This window comes from Salvelinus alpinus, chromosome 18, assembly GCF_045679555.1.
Source record: "Salvelinus alpinus chromosome 18, SLU_Salpinus.1, whole genome shotgun sequence".
Lineage (NCBI taxonomy): Eukaryota > Metazoa > Chordata > Actinopteri > Salmoniformes > Salmonidae > Salvelinus > Salvelinus alpinus.
Genome location: NC_092103.1, coordinates 40,425,744 through 40,443,209, shown reverse-complemented (window position 1 = coordinate 40,443,209; position 17,466 = coordinate 40,425,744). Strand labels below are relative to the sequence as shown.

General features: G+C 43.9%; 1 protein-coding gene across 2 annotated transcripts in view; it reads right to left on the bottom strand.

Moving 5' to 3' along the window:
- Window positions 1-308: 308 nt before the first annotated feature.
- Window positions 309-17,466, bottom strand: part of LOC139544326 (rab-like protein 6) — a 32,981-nt gene continuing 15,823 nt past the window's right edge. For both annotated transcript variants that reach the window (XM_071351307.1, XM_071351306.1), the window contains exons 9-16: window positions 16,770-16,873; window positions 16,036-16,499; window positions 8,092-8,227; window positions 5,354-5,557; window positions 4,155-4,413; window positions 918-1,056; window positions 716-774; window positions 309-632 (exon numbers count right to left, since the gene is read on the bottom strand). In XM_071351307.1, the coding sequence (XP_071207408.1) occupies window positions 459-632; window positions 716-774; window positions 918-1,056; window positions 4,155-4,413; window positions 5,354-5,557; window positions 8,092-8,227; window positions 16,036-16,499; window positions 16,770-16,873 (1,539 nt within the window). In that variant the 3' untranslated portion in view covers window positions 309-458. The remainder of the gene's footprint in view (window positions 633-715; window positions 775-917; window positions 1,057-4,154; window positions 4,414-5,353; window positions 5,558-8,091; window positions 8,228-16,035; window positions 16,500-16,769; window positions 16,874-17,466) is intronic.

Sequence of the window (17,466 nt, the reverse complement as noted above, 5' to 3'; positions counted from 1 at the left end):
CTCTGTACTAGGGTCAGTTCTAAAGCCTTTACCAGAAAGCAGGCCCAATGGGAAAAGACAAATGGAATAGCAAAGACATTGTAGTGAGTATACCCAAGTGTAATCAACCGTGGAAACATCAAAGTAATGGTGGTTTTGTCCTAAGAGTGTAAACTCAAAACCTGGATATACCAGCTACAGATTTGCAGTAGAGTTGTTGTATGACGGTAGTGTTGCATGTACAGTAAAAGGGTAAGCAAAACAAACAATGTCAATCACAAATGATCCAAATCTAACCACCGTAGAGGCACCACAACGCCAGGAAGTGGGAAATAACTATCAACCAATGAGAATTGCACTCAGCCAGTCTTCGATCACTCAGCCAGTCAGTCGACGCATTCTGTCGTCTTCATGGCTACATCCTGACCCTAGAATGCTGAAGTAGAACGTGGTCCTGATTGGATGCTGGGGGGGATATTCTACATCTCCTCGTAGTCTTCGTCTCCGGCGAGAAAAAACTCCAGGTCGTCCACCACGCCGCCGGCTTTCTTGGTCGACTTTGACTTCTTCTTTTTCTTCTCTTTCTCGTCCCCGCTCCCTGACTCCTCCTTTTTCTTCTGTTTGTGTCGTTTCTTGCTGCTTTTGTCGTCCTCCTGCAAGGAGCAGACGTGTCCCATAGTTACTATTAGCTGAGGATGACACCCAGGGTGTAAAGACGACTCATCTTTCACCTTACCTCTTTACTCTTCTTCTTCTTCTTCTTCTTGTCCTTTGTTGAGGATCTACTTTCTCGGTCTGCAAGACAATTAAGCAAAATTAACTCTGAATTTTTTTTTACCAATACATATACCCAAACTGTGAAAGTATAAAACACACAGACACACTAGTCCAGAATAGTGATCATGACTCCAATGACTTTGCTTCGGAACCTTGCTCACCATCTTGGTCCTCACTGCTTTCCTTGCTCTTGGGCGCCACATCCTGGAATCCCAGTCCAAACAGGTCCAGGTCGTCGCTCTTGATAGGGAGGACAGAGGGCTGGACCGGCTTCAGGTCCTCCAGTACAGCCGAAGGCTCCTTGGTAAAGGGGAGACAGGGGGGGGCGCGATAGAGAATGAGTAGGGGACAAAGAGAGATGGAAAGACAGAAAGAAGGGGAGAGAGAAAGTAGGAGAAAGAGGTTGGTACAATAGATGGACCTGTTCTCTTTCACATTCAGTCTAAATCAGCATTTCTAAACCCAGCCAAATATATGGGTTCTGAGGACTAGATTGAGAAAGGCTGCCACCCATAGGTCGAACTACTGTCAAATATAATCAAAGTTCTCAATCTGTCAATCACTGAGTATGGTTACATGCACACAATCATGCGATTATTGTGAATAATCAGATTAATATAATCGTTTGATTAAAACGTTTACATGCTTTCTTTGCAAGAAGAACAATTTTCCTAATAATCCTGTTTACATGGACACATCTGAAATCAGGTTACTTGATGGCACGCTGATAACTGCAGGAAATCACCAATGGAAATAAAGGTTCTACCACAGCGACTGTGTTATTGAGTTCAGACATATAGTTTGTATGTGAAGACTACTTCTAAGAAACATACACTTGCGCTATAGAAGAAGGCTCGCTCCTCAATGAGGAGATCAAAGCACAAGCGCAGATCAAACACACAGTTGATACGCTTATTAAGGTGTTTACATGTCCTAATAATTCGAAAAAGATTGCTTGGAAAACCAGGTGTTTAAATCGATCTTACGCCCATTAAAATAACGAGAGTAAGGTGTTTACTGACTATTGCATAATCTGCCTACTACTATAATCGGTTTAATATCCAATTATTACTGTGCATGTAAACGTGACCACTATAGAAAAACCACATCTCTACCTACCACTATCACATATATGAGAAAACAGTCAATGAGAACAGAAGGCCCTGTGCCTGGAAAGTAATGGACACCTTCTTCTACATTTCACATTGACCCAATAGAAGGGGATGAGAGGATTGAGCAGTCTACTGTAACAGAGCAGTCTACTGTAACAGAGCAGTCCACTGTAACAGAGCAGTCTACTGTAACAGAGCAGTCCACTGTAACAGAGCAGTCCACTGTAACAGAGCAGTCTACTGTAACAGAGCAGTCTACTGTAACAGAGCAGTCTACTGTAACAGAGCAGTCTACTGTAACAGAACAGTCCACTGTAACAGAGCAGTCCACTGTAACAGAACAGTCCACTGTAACAGAGCAGTCCACTGTAACAGAGCAGTCTATTGTAACAGAGCAGTCTATTGTAACAGAGCAGTCTACTGTAACAGAGCAGTCTACTGTAACAGAGCAGTCTACTGTAACAGAGCAGTCTACTGTAACAGAGCAGTCTACTGTAACAGAGCAGTCCATTGTAACAGAGCAGTCCATTGTAACAGAGCAGTCCATTGTAACAGAGCAGTCCACTGTAACAGAGCAGTCTACTGTAACAGAGCAGTCTACTGTAACAGAGCAGTCTACTGTAACAGAGCAGTCCACTGTAACAGAGCAGTCCACTGTAACAGAGCAGTCCACTGTAACAGAGCAGTCCACTGTAACAGAGCAGTCCACTGTAACAGAGCAGTCTACTGTAACAGAGCAGTCTACTGTAACAGAGCAGTCTACTGTAACAGAGCAGTCTACTGTAACAGAGCAGTCCACTGTAACAGAGCAGTCCACTGTAACAGAGCAGTCTACTGTAACAGAGCAGTCCACTGTAACAGAGCAGTCCACTGTAACAGAGCAGTCCACTGTAACAGAGCAGTCCACTGTAACAGAGCAGTCCACTGTAACAGAGCAGTCCACTGTAACAGAGCAGTCCACTGTAACAGAGCAGTCCACTGTAACAGAGCAGTCCACTGTAACAGAGCAGTCTACTGTAACAGAGCAGTCTACTGTAACAGAGCAGTCTACTGTAACAGAGCAGTCTACTGTAACAGAGCAGTCCACTGTAACAGAGCAGTCCACTGTAACAGAGCAGTCCACTGTAACAGAGCAGTCCACTGTAACAGAGCAGTCCACTGTAACAGAGCAGTCCACTGTAACAGAGCAGTCCACTGTAACAGAGCAGTCCACTGTAACAGAGCAGTCCACTGTAACAGAGCAGTCTACTGTAACAGAGCAGTCTACTGTAACAGAGCAGTCTACTGTAACAGAGCAGTCTACTGTAACAGAGCAGTCTACTGTAACAGAGCAGTCTACTGTAACAGAGCAGTCTACTGTAACAGAGCAGTCTACTGTAACAGAGCAGTCTACTGTAACAGAGCAGTCTACTGTAACAGAGCAGTCCACTGTAACAGAGCAGTCCACTGTAACAGAGCAGTCCACTGTAACAGAGCAGTCCACTGTAACAGAGCAGTCCACTGTAACAGAGCAGTCCATTGTAACAGAGCAGTCTACTGTAACAGAGCAGTCTACTGTAACAGAGCAGTCTACTGTAACAGAGCAGTCTATTGTAACAGAGCAGTCTACTGTAACAGAGCAGTCTACTGTAACAGAGCAGTCTACTGTAACAGAGCAGTCCACTGTAACAGAGCAGTCCACTGTAACAGAGCAGTCCACTGTAACAGAGCAGTCCACTGTAACAGAGCAGTCTATTGTAACAGAGCAGTCTACTGTAACAGAGCAGTCTACTGTAACAGAGCAGTCTACTGTAACAGAGCAGTCTACTGTAACAGAGCAGTCTACTGTAACAGAGCAGTCTACTGTAACAGAGCAGTCCACTGTAACAGAGCAGTCCACTGTAACAGAGCAGTCCACTGTAACAGAGCAGTCCACTGTAACAGAGCAGTCTACTGTAACAGAGCAGTCTACTGTAACAGAGCAGTCTACTGTAACAGAGCAGTCTACTGTAACAGAGCAGTCTACTGTAACAGAGCAGTCTATTGTAACAGAGCAGTCTACTGTAACAGAGCAGTCTACTGTAACAGAGCAGTCTACTGTAACAGAGCAGTCTACTGTAACAGAGCAGTCTATTGTAACAGAGCAGTCTACTGTAACAGAGCAGTCTATTGTAACAGAGCAGTCTACTGTAACAGAGCAGTCTATTGTAACAGAGCAGTCTACTGTAACAGAGCAGTCTACTGTAACAGAGCAGTCTACTGTAACAGAGCAGTCTACTGTAACAGAGCAGTCTACTGTAACGGCACCTTCTTTTTCTTGGGCTTCTCAAACTCCTCGTCCTCATAGTCTGGTTCGTCCATGACGAAGGAGAGCATCTGATCGGCCCCTGGAGCTTCTTGGTCTGAGTGGGAGGATTCATCCCCTCCCTTCTTCTTGCCTGCCCACATGGACTGCACCGGGGCTAGGGTCGTGTTCAGGAATGAGACGGGCTCGGACGACATCTTTAAGCCCGCTGGTTTCTTGGCTTCTCCGGTCTTGTTTTGAGTCTTCAAAGCGTTGGAGGATCTGATCAGAAAGCACAATACAGATCTAAATATTAAAAGATGCATGATAACATCCATAAGTTAACCCTGACCTCTTCAACAGACACGCTACCTTTTCCCGGACATGCTGTTTCTCTCTCTCTCTCAATCTCCCCCTCGCTCTACTGTACTTGCTGTCTCAATCTCTGAATGCTCGGCAATGAAAAACCAACTGATAATTACTCCTGAGGTGCTGACCTGTTGCACCCTCTATAACCACTGATTCTTATTTGACTCTGCTGGTCATCTATGAACGTTTGAATATCTTGAAGAACAATCTGGCCTTAATGGCCATGTAACTTTATAATCTCCACCCGGCACAGCCAGAAGAGGACTGGCCACCCCTCAGAGCCTGGTTCCTCTCTAGGTTTCTTCATAGGTTCCTGCCTTTCTAGAGTTTTTCCTAGCCACCGTGCTTCTACATCTGCATTGCTTGCTGTTTGGGGTTTTAGGCTGGGTTTCTGTACAAGCATTTTGTGACAACTGCTGATGTAAAAAGGGCCCAGGGACTACATCAATCTCTACCGCCCAATGACTACATCAATCTCTACCGCCCAATGACTACATCAATCTCTACCGCCCAATGACTACATCAATCTCTACATCAATCTCTATCGACCAATGACTACATCAATCTCTACCGCCCAATGACTACATCAATCTCTACATCAATCTCTATCGACCAATGACTACATCAATCTCTACATCAATCTCTACCGCCCAATGACTACATCAATCTCTACCGCCCAATGACTACATCAATCTCTACCGCCCCAGGGACTACATCAATCTCTACCGACCCAGGGACTACATCAATCTCTACTGCCCAGAGACTACATCAATCTCTATCTACATACTGTATAATACTAGCATCTTAAGAAAAACCTGAGGTTATGAAATTCAAGTTCTCTTCCCTCCCATACCTCCTTCTGTCCGATCCACCGTCCTGGACGACGTTAAGTGCCTTCGTCCCCTCATCCTCTTCATCGCTGGTCAGGGTGATGCCCATGCTGGGGACAGCGGCTGCCTTGGGCACAGATTTGGGCACAGACTGGCACAGCTCATCTGGGGCAAAATCGTCCTGGAACCCTGACACCATGGGGTTCCCCTCTCGGCCCTCACCGTCACTGTAAAACATGGACAGAGAGAGAAGTGGTAAGTTCTGGTGTCCTGATGTAACAATAACCAACACATTTGAGCAATATGATGGGCCATTTTTCAAGCACCACAACAACAAAAAAAGTCACACCGTTTTAAATGTATTTACAAATGCAGGACTTTGAAGCTACTCTTGTTAAGTCTGATGTCCTAACCATTTAAAAAAATGTTATTAATGTTGTTTGTGACACCTGTAGAATTGTCCTTGTGGCCTTCTGTTAGAATTGTGTTAAGAAATGTAGCACATGGGGCCTCCCGGGTGGCGCAGTGGTCTAGAGCACTGCATCGCAGTGCTATGCTGCGCCACCAGAGTCTGGGTTCGCGCCCAGGCTCTGTCGCAGCCGGCCGCGACCGGGAGGTCCGTGGGGCGACGCACAATTGGCTTAGCGTCGTCCGGGTTAGGGAGGGTTTGGCCGGTAGGGATATCCTTGTCTCATCGCGCTCCAGCGACTCCTGTGGCGGGCCGGGCGCAGTGCGCGCTAACCGGGGGGGCGGGTGCACGGTGTTTCCTCCGACACATTGGTGCGGCTGGCTTCCGGGTTGGAGGCGCGCTGTGTTAAGAAGCAGTGCGGCTAGGTTGGGTTGTGCTTCGGAGGACGCATGACTTTCGACCTTCGTCTCTCCCGAGCCCGTACGGGAGTTGTAGCGATGAGACAAGATAGTAATTACTAGCGATTGGATACCACGAAAAAATTGGGGAGAAAAGGGGATAAAATTTAAAAAAAAATAAAATAAAAAAAAATATATATATAAAAAAATAAAAAAAGAAATGTAGCACATGAGCTGGATAACATGTAGGCTTATAACATGGTTAACATCTGTAACGTTGCTAATGTCAGAATCTCAGCTGCGCTAGGACAAAAGGTTCAACTACAGGTTCCCCACTACTTTTGTTTTACTTACCGTTATTTAAATGAACAGTGACTAAATCATAACATTATTGCATTATCTGTTCATATATTATTACATCATCCAGTTATAGCCTACTGGGATGTTATCGAAAAGTCATTACATTAACAATAACTTATTTTACCATTATCTACACACTTACTTAATTATCTGATGCTACGCTCCATTAAAATCTTAACCAGAATGACAGTTCAAAATGGCAGCCCTGAAGACTGATTCAGTGAAAGAGAGTTGGTATTTATTAGCACTAAGCTATTGTGTGTGTGTGTGTGTGTGTGTGTGTGTGTGTGTGTGTGTGTGTGTGTGTGTGTGTGTGTGTGTGTGTGTGTGTGTGTGTGTGTGTGTGTGTGTGTGTGTGTCTCATTCACTCTCCACTTCTCCTTTTAACTTCATCATTTTAAGTTCATCTTCTAACATCTAAGCACTTCAAGCCTCATTTCTCATTTTCCAAAATAGCAAAACGGCCCTTGTAGGACAATTCTCTCCTTCAAATTCAAGCTCAAGTTGATTACCTTCATTATACAACACAGGAATCTGAACGATTTTTAAAAAATCATTACTCTCTTCACATTTCTATAACGTAAGACTGTATTAAGAGGATATCTGCAGTTTAGATGTAAATTAACAAAGAACTTTTCCCGACAAAAGCTAAGGGACGGGGCTAGAGAAATGTAACCACAGTCAAATTCATAGAAAGAGCTGTGCATGCAAGAACTGACCATCAAAATGACCATCAAAATGATAGTTTTAACCCTGTATTGAAGCTATATAGTTTTGTTTACATTTACTTTGTTGACAAACACTGGAGGAAAACAAGCGTACATTTTGGGTTCTGATGGGAAGTGATGAGGCATTTATAAGGTAATATTCTTCAAGAATGAATGGATACATATAACAATTTATATGTCTAAAAATGGACGTAGCAACTGCAGATTGCCCCTTTAAGTCTTATCCAATAAAATAAAGTGCCTTCTCTCTCACCCCTCCCTCTTTCTCTCTCTCTAGCAAATGAGTGATGAATGACCTAGATTCTGAGCAGAGGAGACCTGACGGAACAAAAACCTCACCCCTCACCCCTTTCCTCCGCCACCTCTCCTCCCCTCATCCTCCTCCCACCAAGCACATTACAGGAACATGTCTTAATAGGCAAAGCTTACTCATAATTGGTTAAAAATCACATGACGCAACCATTATCTTCCTCTATCTTTTTTACTACAAAACCTAGAAACGCTCCATTTTCACATATGTTGATGTTGGGTTGGTGCTGGAGATGATGAGCATGTTTGAAATGCCCCTTTAAGATACATTCACCTCCACTATATTGAAGAACATATTGACTGTGGGTGCCTGAACTGCACAGCAGTGGTAGATCTTCTTCACTAAACAATGATCATTAGAAACGTGTTCTAGTACACAGGGAGAGTTTGATCTTGTTCCAGTTGCTCTCCAGGTGGAGGGTTGGCCAGCCTATCAAAATAGTCCAAATATTGAAAAAGTCACTATATCCACACTTACTTGTATACCTATCCAAAGCCACAAGCCTTGGACATGGGTCATAGAAGATCATGGAGATGATTAGGGAGTGAGGATCTACCTGTCACTGTCCATGTTGCCTGCTCTTCGAGCTTTCTCCTTGGCTTTCTCCTTGGCAGCAGCCCCCTCCTCCAGCAAGATACGGTCCACATCGGGAACAAAGTCATCCACATTCCGCACCTTCTCGTCTGCGCCATCTGAGGAGAGAAGAGTGGGAGAGGAAGGATGAACATTTGATTTATTTTACCTTTATTTAACTAGGCAAGTCAGTTAAGAACAAATTCTTATTTTCAATGACGACCTAGGAACAGTGGGTTAACTGCCTTGTTCAGGGGCAGAACGACATATTTTTTTACCTTGTCAGCTCGGGGATTCGATCTTGCAACCTTTCGGTTACTAGTTCAATGTTCTAACCACTAGGCTACCTGCCGCCCCAACATGGTGGTGATGATAATGGGTGGTACGGATCCAGACCTGGCTTCAAACAGTACTTGTTTTCTGCGCTTGATTGGCATAGTGCTAGTTTGTGATGTGAATGAGAATTCAATGGAAAACCATCTTTCTGCCTGTCTCTAGCTGCCTGTCTCATGCTGCCAGTCTCGTGCTGCCAGTCTCGTGCTGCCAGTCTCGTGCTGCCAGTCTCGTGCTGCCAGTCTCGTGCTGCCTGTCTCGTGCTGCCTGTCTCGTGCTGCCTGTCTCGTGCTGCCTGTCTCGTGCTGCCTGTCTCGTGCTGCCTGTCTCGTGCTGCCTGTCTCGTGCTGCCTGTCTCTAGCTGCCTGTCTCTAGCTGCCTGTCTCTAGCTGCCTGTCTCTAGCTGCCTGTCTCTAGCTGCCTGTCTCGTGCTGCCTGTCTCGTGCTGCCTGTGTCGTGCTGCCTGTCTCGTGCTGCCTGTCTCGTGCTGCTGCCACATTATTTCAAGCATGTCATTTTCAATTAATAAACCAAAATGGAAATCAAAAAGATCATCCTCTATCCCAAAGGATTTCACGTCAGTTAACGTGTATGACTGTTGATTCAATCACATTATGCCGAAGTGATCACTTTTGAAATGGCTCCCTATTACCTTTGGTAGGCATTATTCATTAGTAGACTGGTTGCTATTTTGAGTTTATAGACATTAACCAGATTTCCATCCAACCTTTTTATGCGAGTGAAGTCCGCGACAGGCCTGATGGAAAGAGCAAATTTTTCCCGGGAAACTTTTCAAATGTCGACAAAACAAATGACGCTAAACAAGGTGGGATGTTCTTGTGTCAGTAATATAAACTGTGCCAGAAATGCTCAATTCCTCTCCCATGTGAATGTGGCTACTGCTATTCACATGCTACCGGAGTTATCTGAAGCTCCTAGTTCCCAGTGGGAAATTTCACTTGAATGACCCTCCCAGTCAGAATTACAAGTGGGAAACTCAGAGAAAATGTTGTTGCCCGAGTTGTGACGTTTCACCACTGACCTTTTCAACTAAAAGTTTTAAACAAGTAAATGTTTTATAATTACAACCTTATCAATATGGATAATGTAGCTATTCTAACCATATTGTCAATGTTAAGCAAGCTAACTAACTTTATTACTAGCAATGTTTGCAAGCTTATCAAGCTAGCTAAAATCGTACTGGTTGAAGAATTGTTCCGACCTCAAAATCACTTGAACACAAATCATGCCAGAATTACCACTTCCTAGGTCCCAGTTTCCTATTTCCCATGAGCACGTGAAGCCAGCATATACCCGCACTGTATCTGTGAGATGTTGGCTAAAGCGCACATGGCAATACCAGGTTAGGGCACATTAGCTATATAACGCAACACATTTGTGACAAAACCATCATTAGAGTTGAAAATGCAATGGAAACCCATTTAACTTAATTTAAAAAAAATATTCGTTACATGGGAATTTAAAAGTTATTTTTATGTGCACTACGTCATCACGCACAGCCGTTTATCCGCAATAAGAAATATCTCTGGTAGAAAAATGCTCAAATTGTTTTAAGTGGATTTTAGAATATTCACATTAAAATCTGTAACCAATTGGAAGGAAACCTAGCTAGTGATGGAAACCTAGCTAGTGATGGAAACCTAGCTAGTGATGGAAACCTAGATAGTGATGGATACCTAGATAGTGATGGAAACCTAGATAGTGATGGAAACCTAGTTGGTGATGGAAACCTAGCTTGATGATGGAAACCTAGATAGTGATGGAAACCTAGATAGTGATGGAAACCTAGCTTGATGATGGAAACCTAGATGGTGATGGAAACCTAGTTGGTGATGGAAACCTAGATAGTGATGGAAACCTAGATAGTGATGGAAACCTAGATAGTGATGGAAACCTAGCTAGTGATGGAAACCTAGATAGTGATGGAAACCTAGATAGTGATGGAAACCTAGTTGGTGATGGAAACCTAGTTGGTGATGGAAACCTAGCTTGATGATGGAAACCTAGATGGTGATGGAAACCTAGTTGGTGATGGAAACCTAGATAGTGATGGAAACCTAGTTGGTGATGGAAACCTAGATAGTGATGGAAACCTAGATAGTGATGGAAACCTAGATAGTGATGGAAACCTAGATAGTGATGGAAACCTAGCTAGTGATGGAAACCTAGATAGTGATGGAAACCTAGTTGGTGATGGAAACCTAGATAGTGATGGAAACCTAGTTGGTGATGGAAACCTAGTTGGTGATGGAAACCTAGATAGTGATGGAAACCTAGATAGTGATGGAAACCTAGATAGTGATGGAAACCTAGTTGGTGATGGAAACCTAGTTAGTGATGGAAACCTAGATAGTGATGGAAACCTAGCTAGTGATGGAAACCTAGCTAGTGATGGAAACCTAGATAGTGATGGAAACCTAGTTGGTGATGGAAACCTAGATAGTGATGGAAACCTAGCTAGTGATGGAAACCTAGATAGTGATGGAAACCTAGATAGTGATGGAAACCTAGATAGTGATGGAAACCTAGATAGTGATGGAAACCTAGTTGGTGATGGAAACCTAGTTGGTGATGGAAACCTAGATAGTGATGGAAACCTAGATAGTGATGGAAACCTAGATAGTGATGGAAACCTAGCTAGTGATGGAAACCTAGATAGTGATGGAAACATAGTTGGTGATGGAAACCTAGCTAGTGATGGAAACCTAGATAGTGATGGAAACCTAGATAGTGATGGAAACCTAGTTGGTGATGGAAACCTAGATAGTGATGGAAACCTAGATAGTGATGGAAACCTAGTTGGTGATGGAAACCTAGTTGGTGATGGAAACCTAGCTAGTGATGGAAACCTAGTTGGTGATGGAAACCTAGATAGTGATGGAAACCTAGATAGTGATGGAAACCTAGCTGGTGATGGAAACCTAGTTGGTGATGGAAACCTAGCTAGTGATGGAAACTTAGATAGTGATGGAAACCTATATAGTGATGGAAACCTAGTTGGTGATGGAAACCTAGATAGTGATGGAAACCTAGATAGTGATGGAAACCTAGTTGGTGATGGAAACCTAGATAGTGATGGACACCTAGATAGTGATGGAAACCTAGATAGTGATGGAAACCTAGCTAGTGATGGAAACCTAGATAGTGATGGAAACCTAGATAGTGATGGAAACATAGTTGGTGATGGAAACCTAGCTAGTGATGGAAACCTAGATAGTGATGGAAACCTAGTTGGTGATGGAAACCTAGATAGTGATGGAAACCTAGTTGGTGATGGAAACCTAGCTAGTGATGGAAACCTAGATAGTGATGGAAACCTAGATAGTGATGGAAACCTAGATAGTGATGGAAACCTAGCTAGTGATGGAAACCTAGATAGTGATGGATACCTAGATAGTGATGGAAACCTAGTTGGTGATGGAAACCTAGATAGTGATGGAAACCTAGATAGTGATGGAAACCTAGCTAGTGATGGAAACCTAGATAGTGATGGAAACCTAGATAGTGATGGAAACCTAGATAGTGATGGAAACCTAGATAGTGATGGAAACCTAGATAGTGATGGAAACATAGTTGGTGATGGAAACCTAGCTAGTGATGGAAACCTAGATAGTGATGGAAACCTAGATAGTGATGGAAACCTAGTTGGTGATGGAAACCTAGATAGTGATGGAAACCTAGATAGTGATGGAAACCTAGTTGGTGATGGAAACCTAGTTGGTGATGGAAACCTAGTTGGTGATGGAAACCTAGTTGGTGATGGAAACCTAGATAGTGATGGAAACCTAGCTAGTGATGGAAACCTAGTTGGTGATGGAAACCTAGCTAGTGATGGAAACCTATATAGTGATGGAAACCTAGTTGGTGATGGAAACCTAGATAGTGATGGAAACCTAGATAGTGATGGAAACTTAGATAGTGATGGAAACCTAGTTGGTGATGGAAACCTAGATAGTGATGGAAACCTAGTTAGTGATGGAAACCTAGATAGTGATGGAAACCTAGCTAGTGATGGAAACCTAGCTAGTGATGGAAACCTAGATAGTGATGGAAACCTAGATAGTGATGGAAACCTAGATAGTGATGGAAACCTAGCTAGTGATGGAAACCTAGATAGTGATGGAAACCTAGTTGGTGATGGAAACCTAGTTGGTGATGGAAACCTAGTTGGTGATGGAAACCTAGCTAGTGATGGAAACCTAGATAGTGATGGAAACCTAGCTAGTGATGGAAACCTAGCTAGTGATGGAAACCTAGATAGTGATGGAAACCTAGCTTAGTGATGGATACCTAGCTAGTGATGGAAACCTAGATAGTGATGGAAACCTAGATAGTGATGGAAACCTAGCTAGTGATGGAAACCTAGATGGTGATGGAAACCTAGATGGTGATGGAAACCTAGATAGTGATGGAAACCTAGCTAGTGATGGAAACCTAGATAGTGATGGAAACCTAGTTGGTGATGGAAACCTAGATAGTGATGGAAACCTAGATAGTGATGGAAACCTAGTTGGTGATGGAAACCTAGTTGGTGATGGAAACCTAGTTGGTGATGGAAACCTAGTTGGTGATGGAAACCTAGTTGGTGATGGAAACCTAGTTGGTGATGGAAATCTAGTTGGTGATGGAAACCTAGATAGTGATGGAAACCTGATAGTGATGGAAACCTAGATAGTGATGGAAACCTAGTTGGTGATGGAAACCTAGCTAGTGATGGAAACCTAGCTAGTGATGGAAACCTAGTTGGTGATGGAAACCTAGCTAGTGATGGAAACCTAGCTAGTGATGGAAACCTAGATAGTGATGGAAACCTAGTTGGTGATGGAAACCTAGCTAGTGATGGAAACCTAGCTAGTGATGGAAACCTAGTTGGTGATGGAAACCTAGTTGGTGATGGAAACCTAGTTGGTGATGGAAACCTAGATAGTGATGGAAACCTGATAGTGATGGAAACCTAGATAGTTATGGAAACCTAGTTGGTGATGGAAACCTAGATAGTGATGGAAACCTAGCTAGTGATGGAAACCTAGATAGTGATGGAAACCTAGCTAGTGATGGAAACCTAGCTAGTGATGGAAACCTAGATAGTGATGGAAACCTAGTTGGTGATGGAAACCTAGCTAGTGATGGAAACCTAGCTAGTGATGGAAACCTAGTTGGTGATGGAAACCTAGATGGTGATGGAAACCTAGATAGTGATGGAAACCTAGCTAGTGATGGAAACCTAGATAGTGATGGAAACCTAGTTGGTGATGGAAACCTAGATAGTGATGGAAACCTAGATAGTGATGGAAACCTAGTTGGTGATGGAAACCTAGTTGGTGATGGAAACCTAGTTGGTGATGGAAACCTAGTTGGTGATGGAAACCTAGTTGGTGATGGAAATCTAGTTGGTGATGGAAACCTAGATAGTGATGGAAACCTGATAGTGATGGAAACCTAGATAGTGATGGAAACCTAGTTGGTGATGGAAACCTAGATAGTGATGGAAACCTAGCTAGTGATGGAAACCTAGCTAGTGATGGAAACCTAGCTAGTGATGGAAACCTAGCTAGTGATGGAAACCTAGCTAGTGATGGAAACCTAGATAGTGATGGAAACCTAGCTAGTGATGGAAACCTAGCTAGTGATGGAAACCTAGCTGGTGATGGAAACCTAGTTGGTGATGGAAACCTAGCTAGTGATGGAAACCTAGCTAGTGATGGAAACCTAGTTGGTGATGGAAACCTAGATAGTGATGGAAACCTAGATAGTGATGGAAACCTAGATAGTGATGGAAACCTAGATAGTGATGGAAACCTACATAGTGATGGAAACCTAGATAGTGATGGAAACGTAGGCCAAAAGTCCTCCCCTTCTCCGTATTCAGCCTATGATATAAACCTTAGCTCTCTCTCAGCCCCAGCCAACCTTTACAGCCAAACCAAACTGTAGCACTATTACATGCCACAGACTGACTCTGGCCTCTCAATGCACATGAGAGACGCTCACACATTTCTACATGTACCTTGTTTTCCGGTTGTCTTAATTAATAATTGACTGAATTTGAAGCCATTAGATAAGCATTGCAGATCAAATCGCATGGCCTTGTTTTTTAATATACAGTACCTCCACAAACAGTTCAAATAAAGCTCCATGCATTTGAAGTGAAACATCCCTCCACCCTAATCTGACCTACATAATGGAATGTATACTGAACAAAAAATATATAAACGCAACAAGTAAAGTGTTGGTCCCATGTTTTATGAGCTGAAATAAAAGATCCCAGAAATGTTGTATAGGCACAACAATTTGGTGCAGAAATTAGTTTACATCCCTGTTAGTACGCATTTCTCCTTTGCCAAGATAATCAATCCACCTGACAGGTGTGGCATATCAAGAAGCTTGCTGGGGACAATAAAAGGCCACTCTAAAATGTGCAGTTTTGTCACACAACACAATACCACAGATGTCTCAAGTTTTGAGGGATGATTAGCATAATGACTACAGGAATGTCTACCAGAGCTGTTGCCAGAGAATTTAATGTTAATTTCTCTACCATAAGCCGACTCCAACGTCATTTTAGAGAATTTGGCAGTATGTCCAACCGGCGTCACAACCTGCAGGATCATCTGAGACCAACCACCCGGACAGTTGATGAAACTGTGGGTTTGCACAACCGAAGAATTTCTGCACAAACTGGCAGAAACCGTCTCAGGGAAGCTCATCTGCATGCTCGTCGTTTTCACCACGGTCTTGACTTGACTACAGTTTGGCATCGTAACCGACTTCAGTGTGCAAATGCTCACCTTCGATGGCCACTGGCACGCTGGAGAAGTGTGCTCTTCACAGATGAATCCCGGTTTCAACTGTACCGGGCAGATAGCGTGTATGGTGTCATGTGGGCGAGCGGTTTGCTGATGTTAACGTTGTGAACAGAGTACAGCATGGTGGTGGTGGTGTTATGGTATGGGCAGGCATAAGCTACAGACAACGAAGACAATTGCATTTTATCAATGGCAATTTGAAAGGTCCTGAGGCCCATTGTCGTGCTATTCATTCGCTGCCATCAGCTCACGTTTCAGCATGATAATGCACAGCCCCATGTCACAAGGATCTGTACATAATTCCTGGAAGCTGAAAATGTCCCAGTTCTTCCATGGCCTGCATACTCACCAGACACTTCACCCATTGAGCATATTTGGGATGCTCTGGATCGACGTGTACAACAGTGTTTTCCAGTTTCCGCCAATATCCAGCAACTTCGCACAGCCATTGAAGAGGAGTGGGACAACATTCCACAGGCCACAATCAACAGCCTGATCAGCTCTATGTGAAGGAGATGTCGCACTACATGAGGCAAATGCTGGTCACACCAGATGCTGACTGGTTTTCTGATCCATACCTTATTTTTTAAGGTATCTGTGACCAACAGATGTATATCTGTATTCCCAGTCATGTGAAATCCATAGATCAGGGTCAATTCATTTATTTTAATTGGCTGATTTCCTTATATGAACTTTAACTCCGTAAAATCTTTGAAATTGTTGCATGTTGCGTTTCTATTATTGTTCAGTGTGGTTCCAACACTCACCAGTGGGAGTCTCAGAGGTGGCTGATCCAAAGAGGCGCGACATGAAGCCTCTCTTCTGGGCAGGAGGGGCCTGGGTGACACTGGGTGACTGGGGGGTCGGGACAGGTGTGGTTCCCCCATGTTGGGTCCCCTGAGGGGTTGGGGGCTGCGGCTGGGGGGCCGGGGGCTGCTGTGGGTAACCTGGACCCCTAGGGAGGGCAGTGTTCTGGAGAGGGGGACAGGGGTTAAGGTTAGGGTTGGTGTAGGAGGGGGGGCCCTGAACTGACCTGGGGATAGGGTTGGAGATAGTTATGGGCTGGGGTGGGAGAGGGGGTTGCTGGGGGGTGCAGGGGCTGGGACAGGCCCCAGGAGTAGAGGGCCCGCTCTGGGGGACGATGGGGGACTGGGAGCCTGAGGAGGGGCTCTGGCCGTTGGAAGGGGAGCTGAAGCCAGCTTTGTTTCTGGTTTCCATCATCTCCAGGAAACTGGGGAGGTCAAAACAGCGGATTTGATAATGAAAAATAACATATAATTTAAAATCAACATTTTGTTTACAAAGTATTTACAAGGAAATATACAGTGATTTTATTGATCATAATAACCTTTAATATGCTCTTATACATTTGCAGTAGCTGATCGCGAGAAACAGATGGTTTATTGGTGGGTGTGTGTGTACTGTATGTGCATCTGTGTTTGTCTGTGTGTGCGTGTGTGTGTGTGTGTGCAAGCCTGCCTGAATGTCAGCAAATACGCACATGCCATAGTTCTGGTCCTCAGTCTCCTGCTGAACATTGAGCTCCTCCAGAGTAGCGTCTATGTCCAGCTGGTTGGTCTCCAGTTGTCTCAGCAGGGTCTCCCTCTGCAGAAAAAGACAACGAGATAGACGCAAGTCTATCAGTCAGGGCTAGCTGTGGACAGTTAATCAATAGAAAACAAAATAGCACCAACAATAACCAACCAATCCAAATTAGCGATGCTCAACCATTTACCACAGACACCACAAAACCAACGGTTTAGCAGAGGGGTGGCCAACCCTCCTACCTGGTCTGCAGGTTTTTGATCCAGCCCTGCTAGAGCACACCTGAATAAACTAAATAAATATTGGTTTTAATTGCATGAGGCCTGAAGAAGGTTTATGTGCATGTACTGTTGACTTTATTATCCTCCAATGCACAAAATAATGATGCAAATGTCCTATAATTCTAGTCATTAATTTGGCCCAGGCATTTGATAGAATGCAGCAAGCTGATGCGACACGTCTTCCTCTATTTCTGTGGTTCTGGACGCATCAACTAGATCTCCTGTGTTTTCCACTAGCGCCTACTTTATCCACTTAAATTAAAAAGGTGCACTATGCAGATATCGCTCCGCCATTTCCCGGTTGGTAAAATTCTAATAGTTCACCTAATTTCTGTGTTAGTGCCAAAATAAGAAAGTATAGTGTAGCGAATC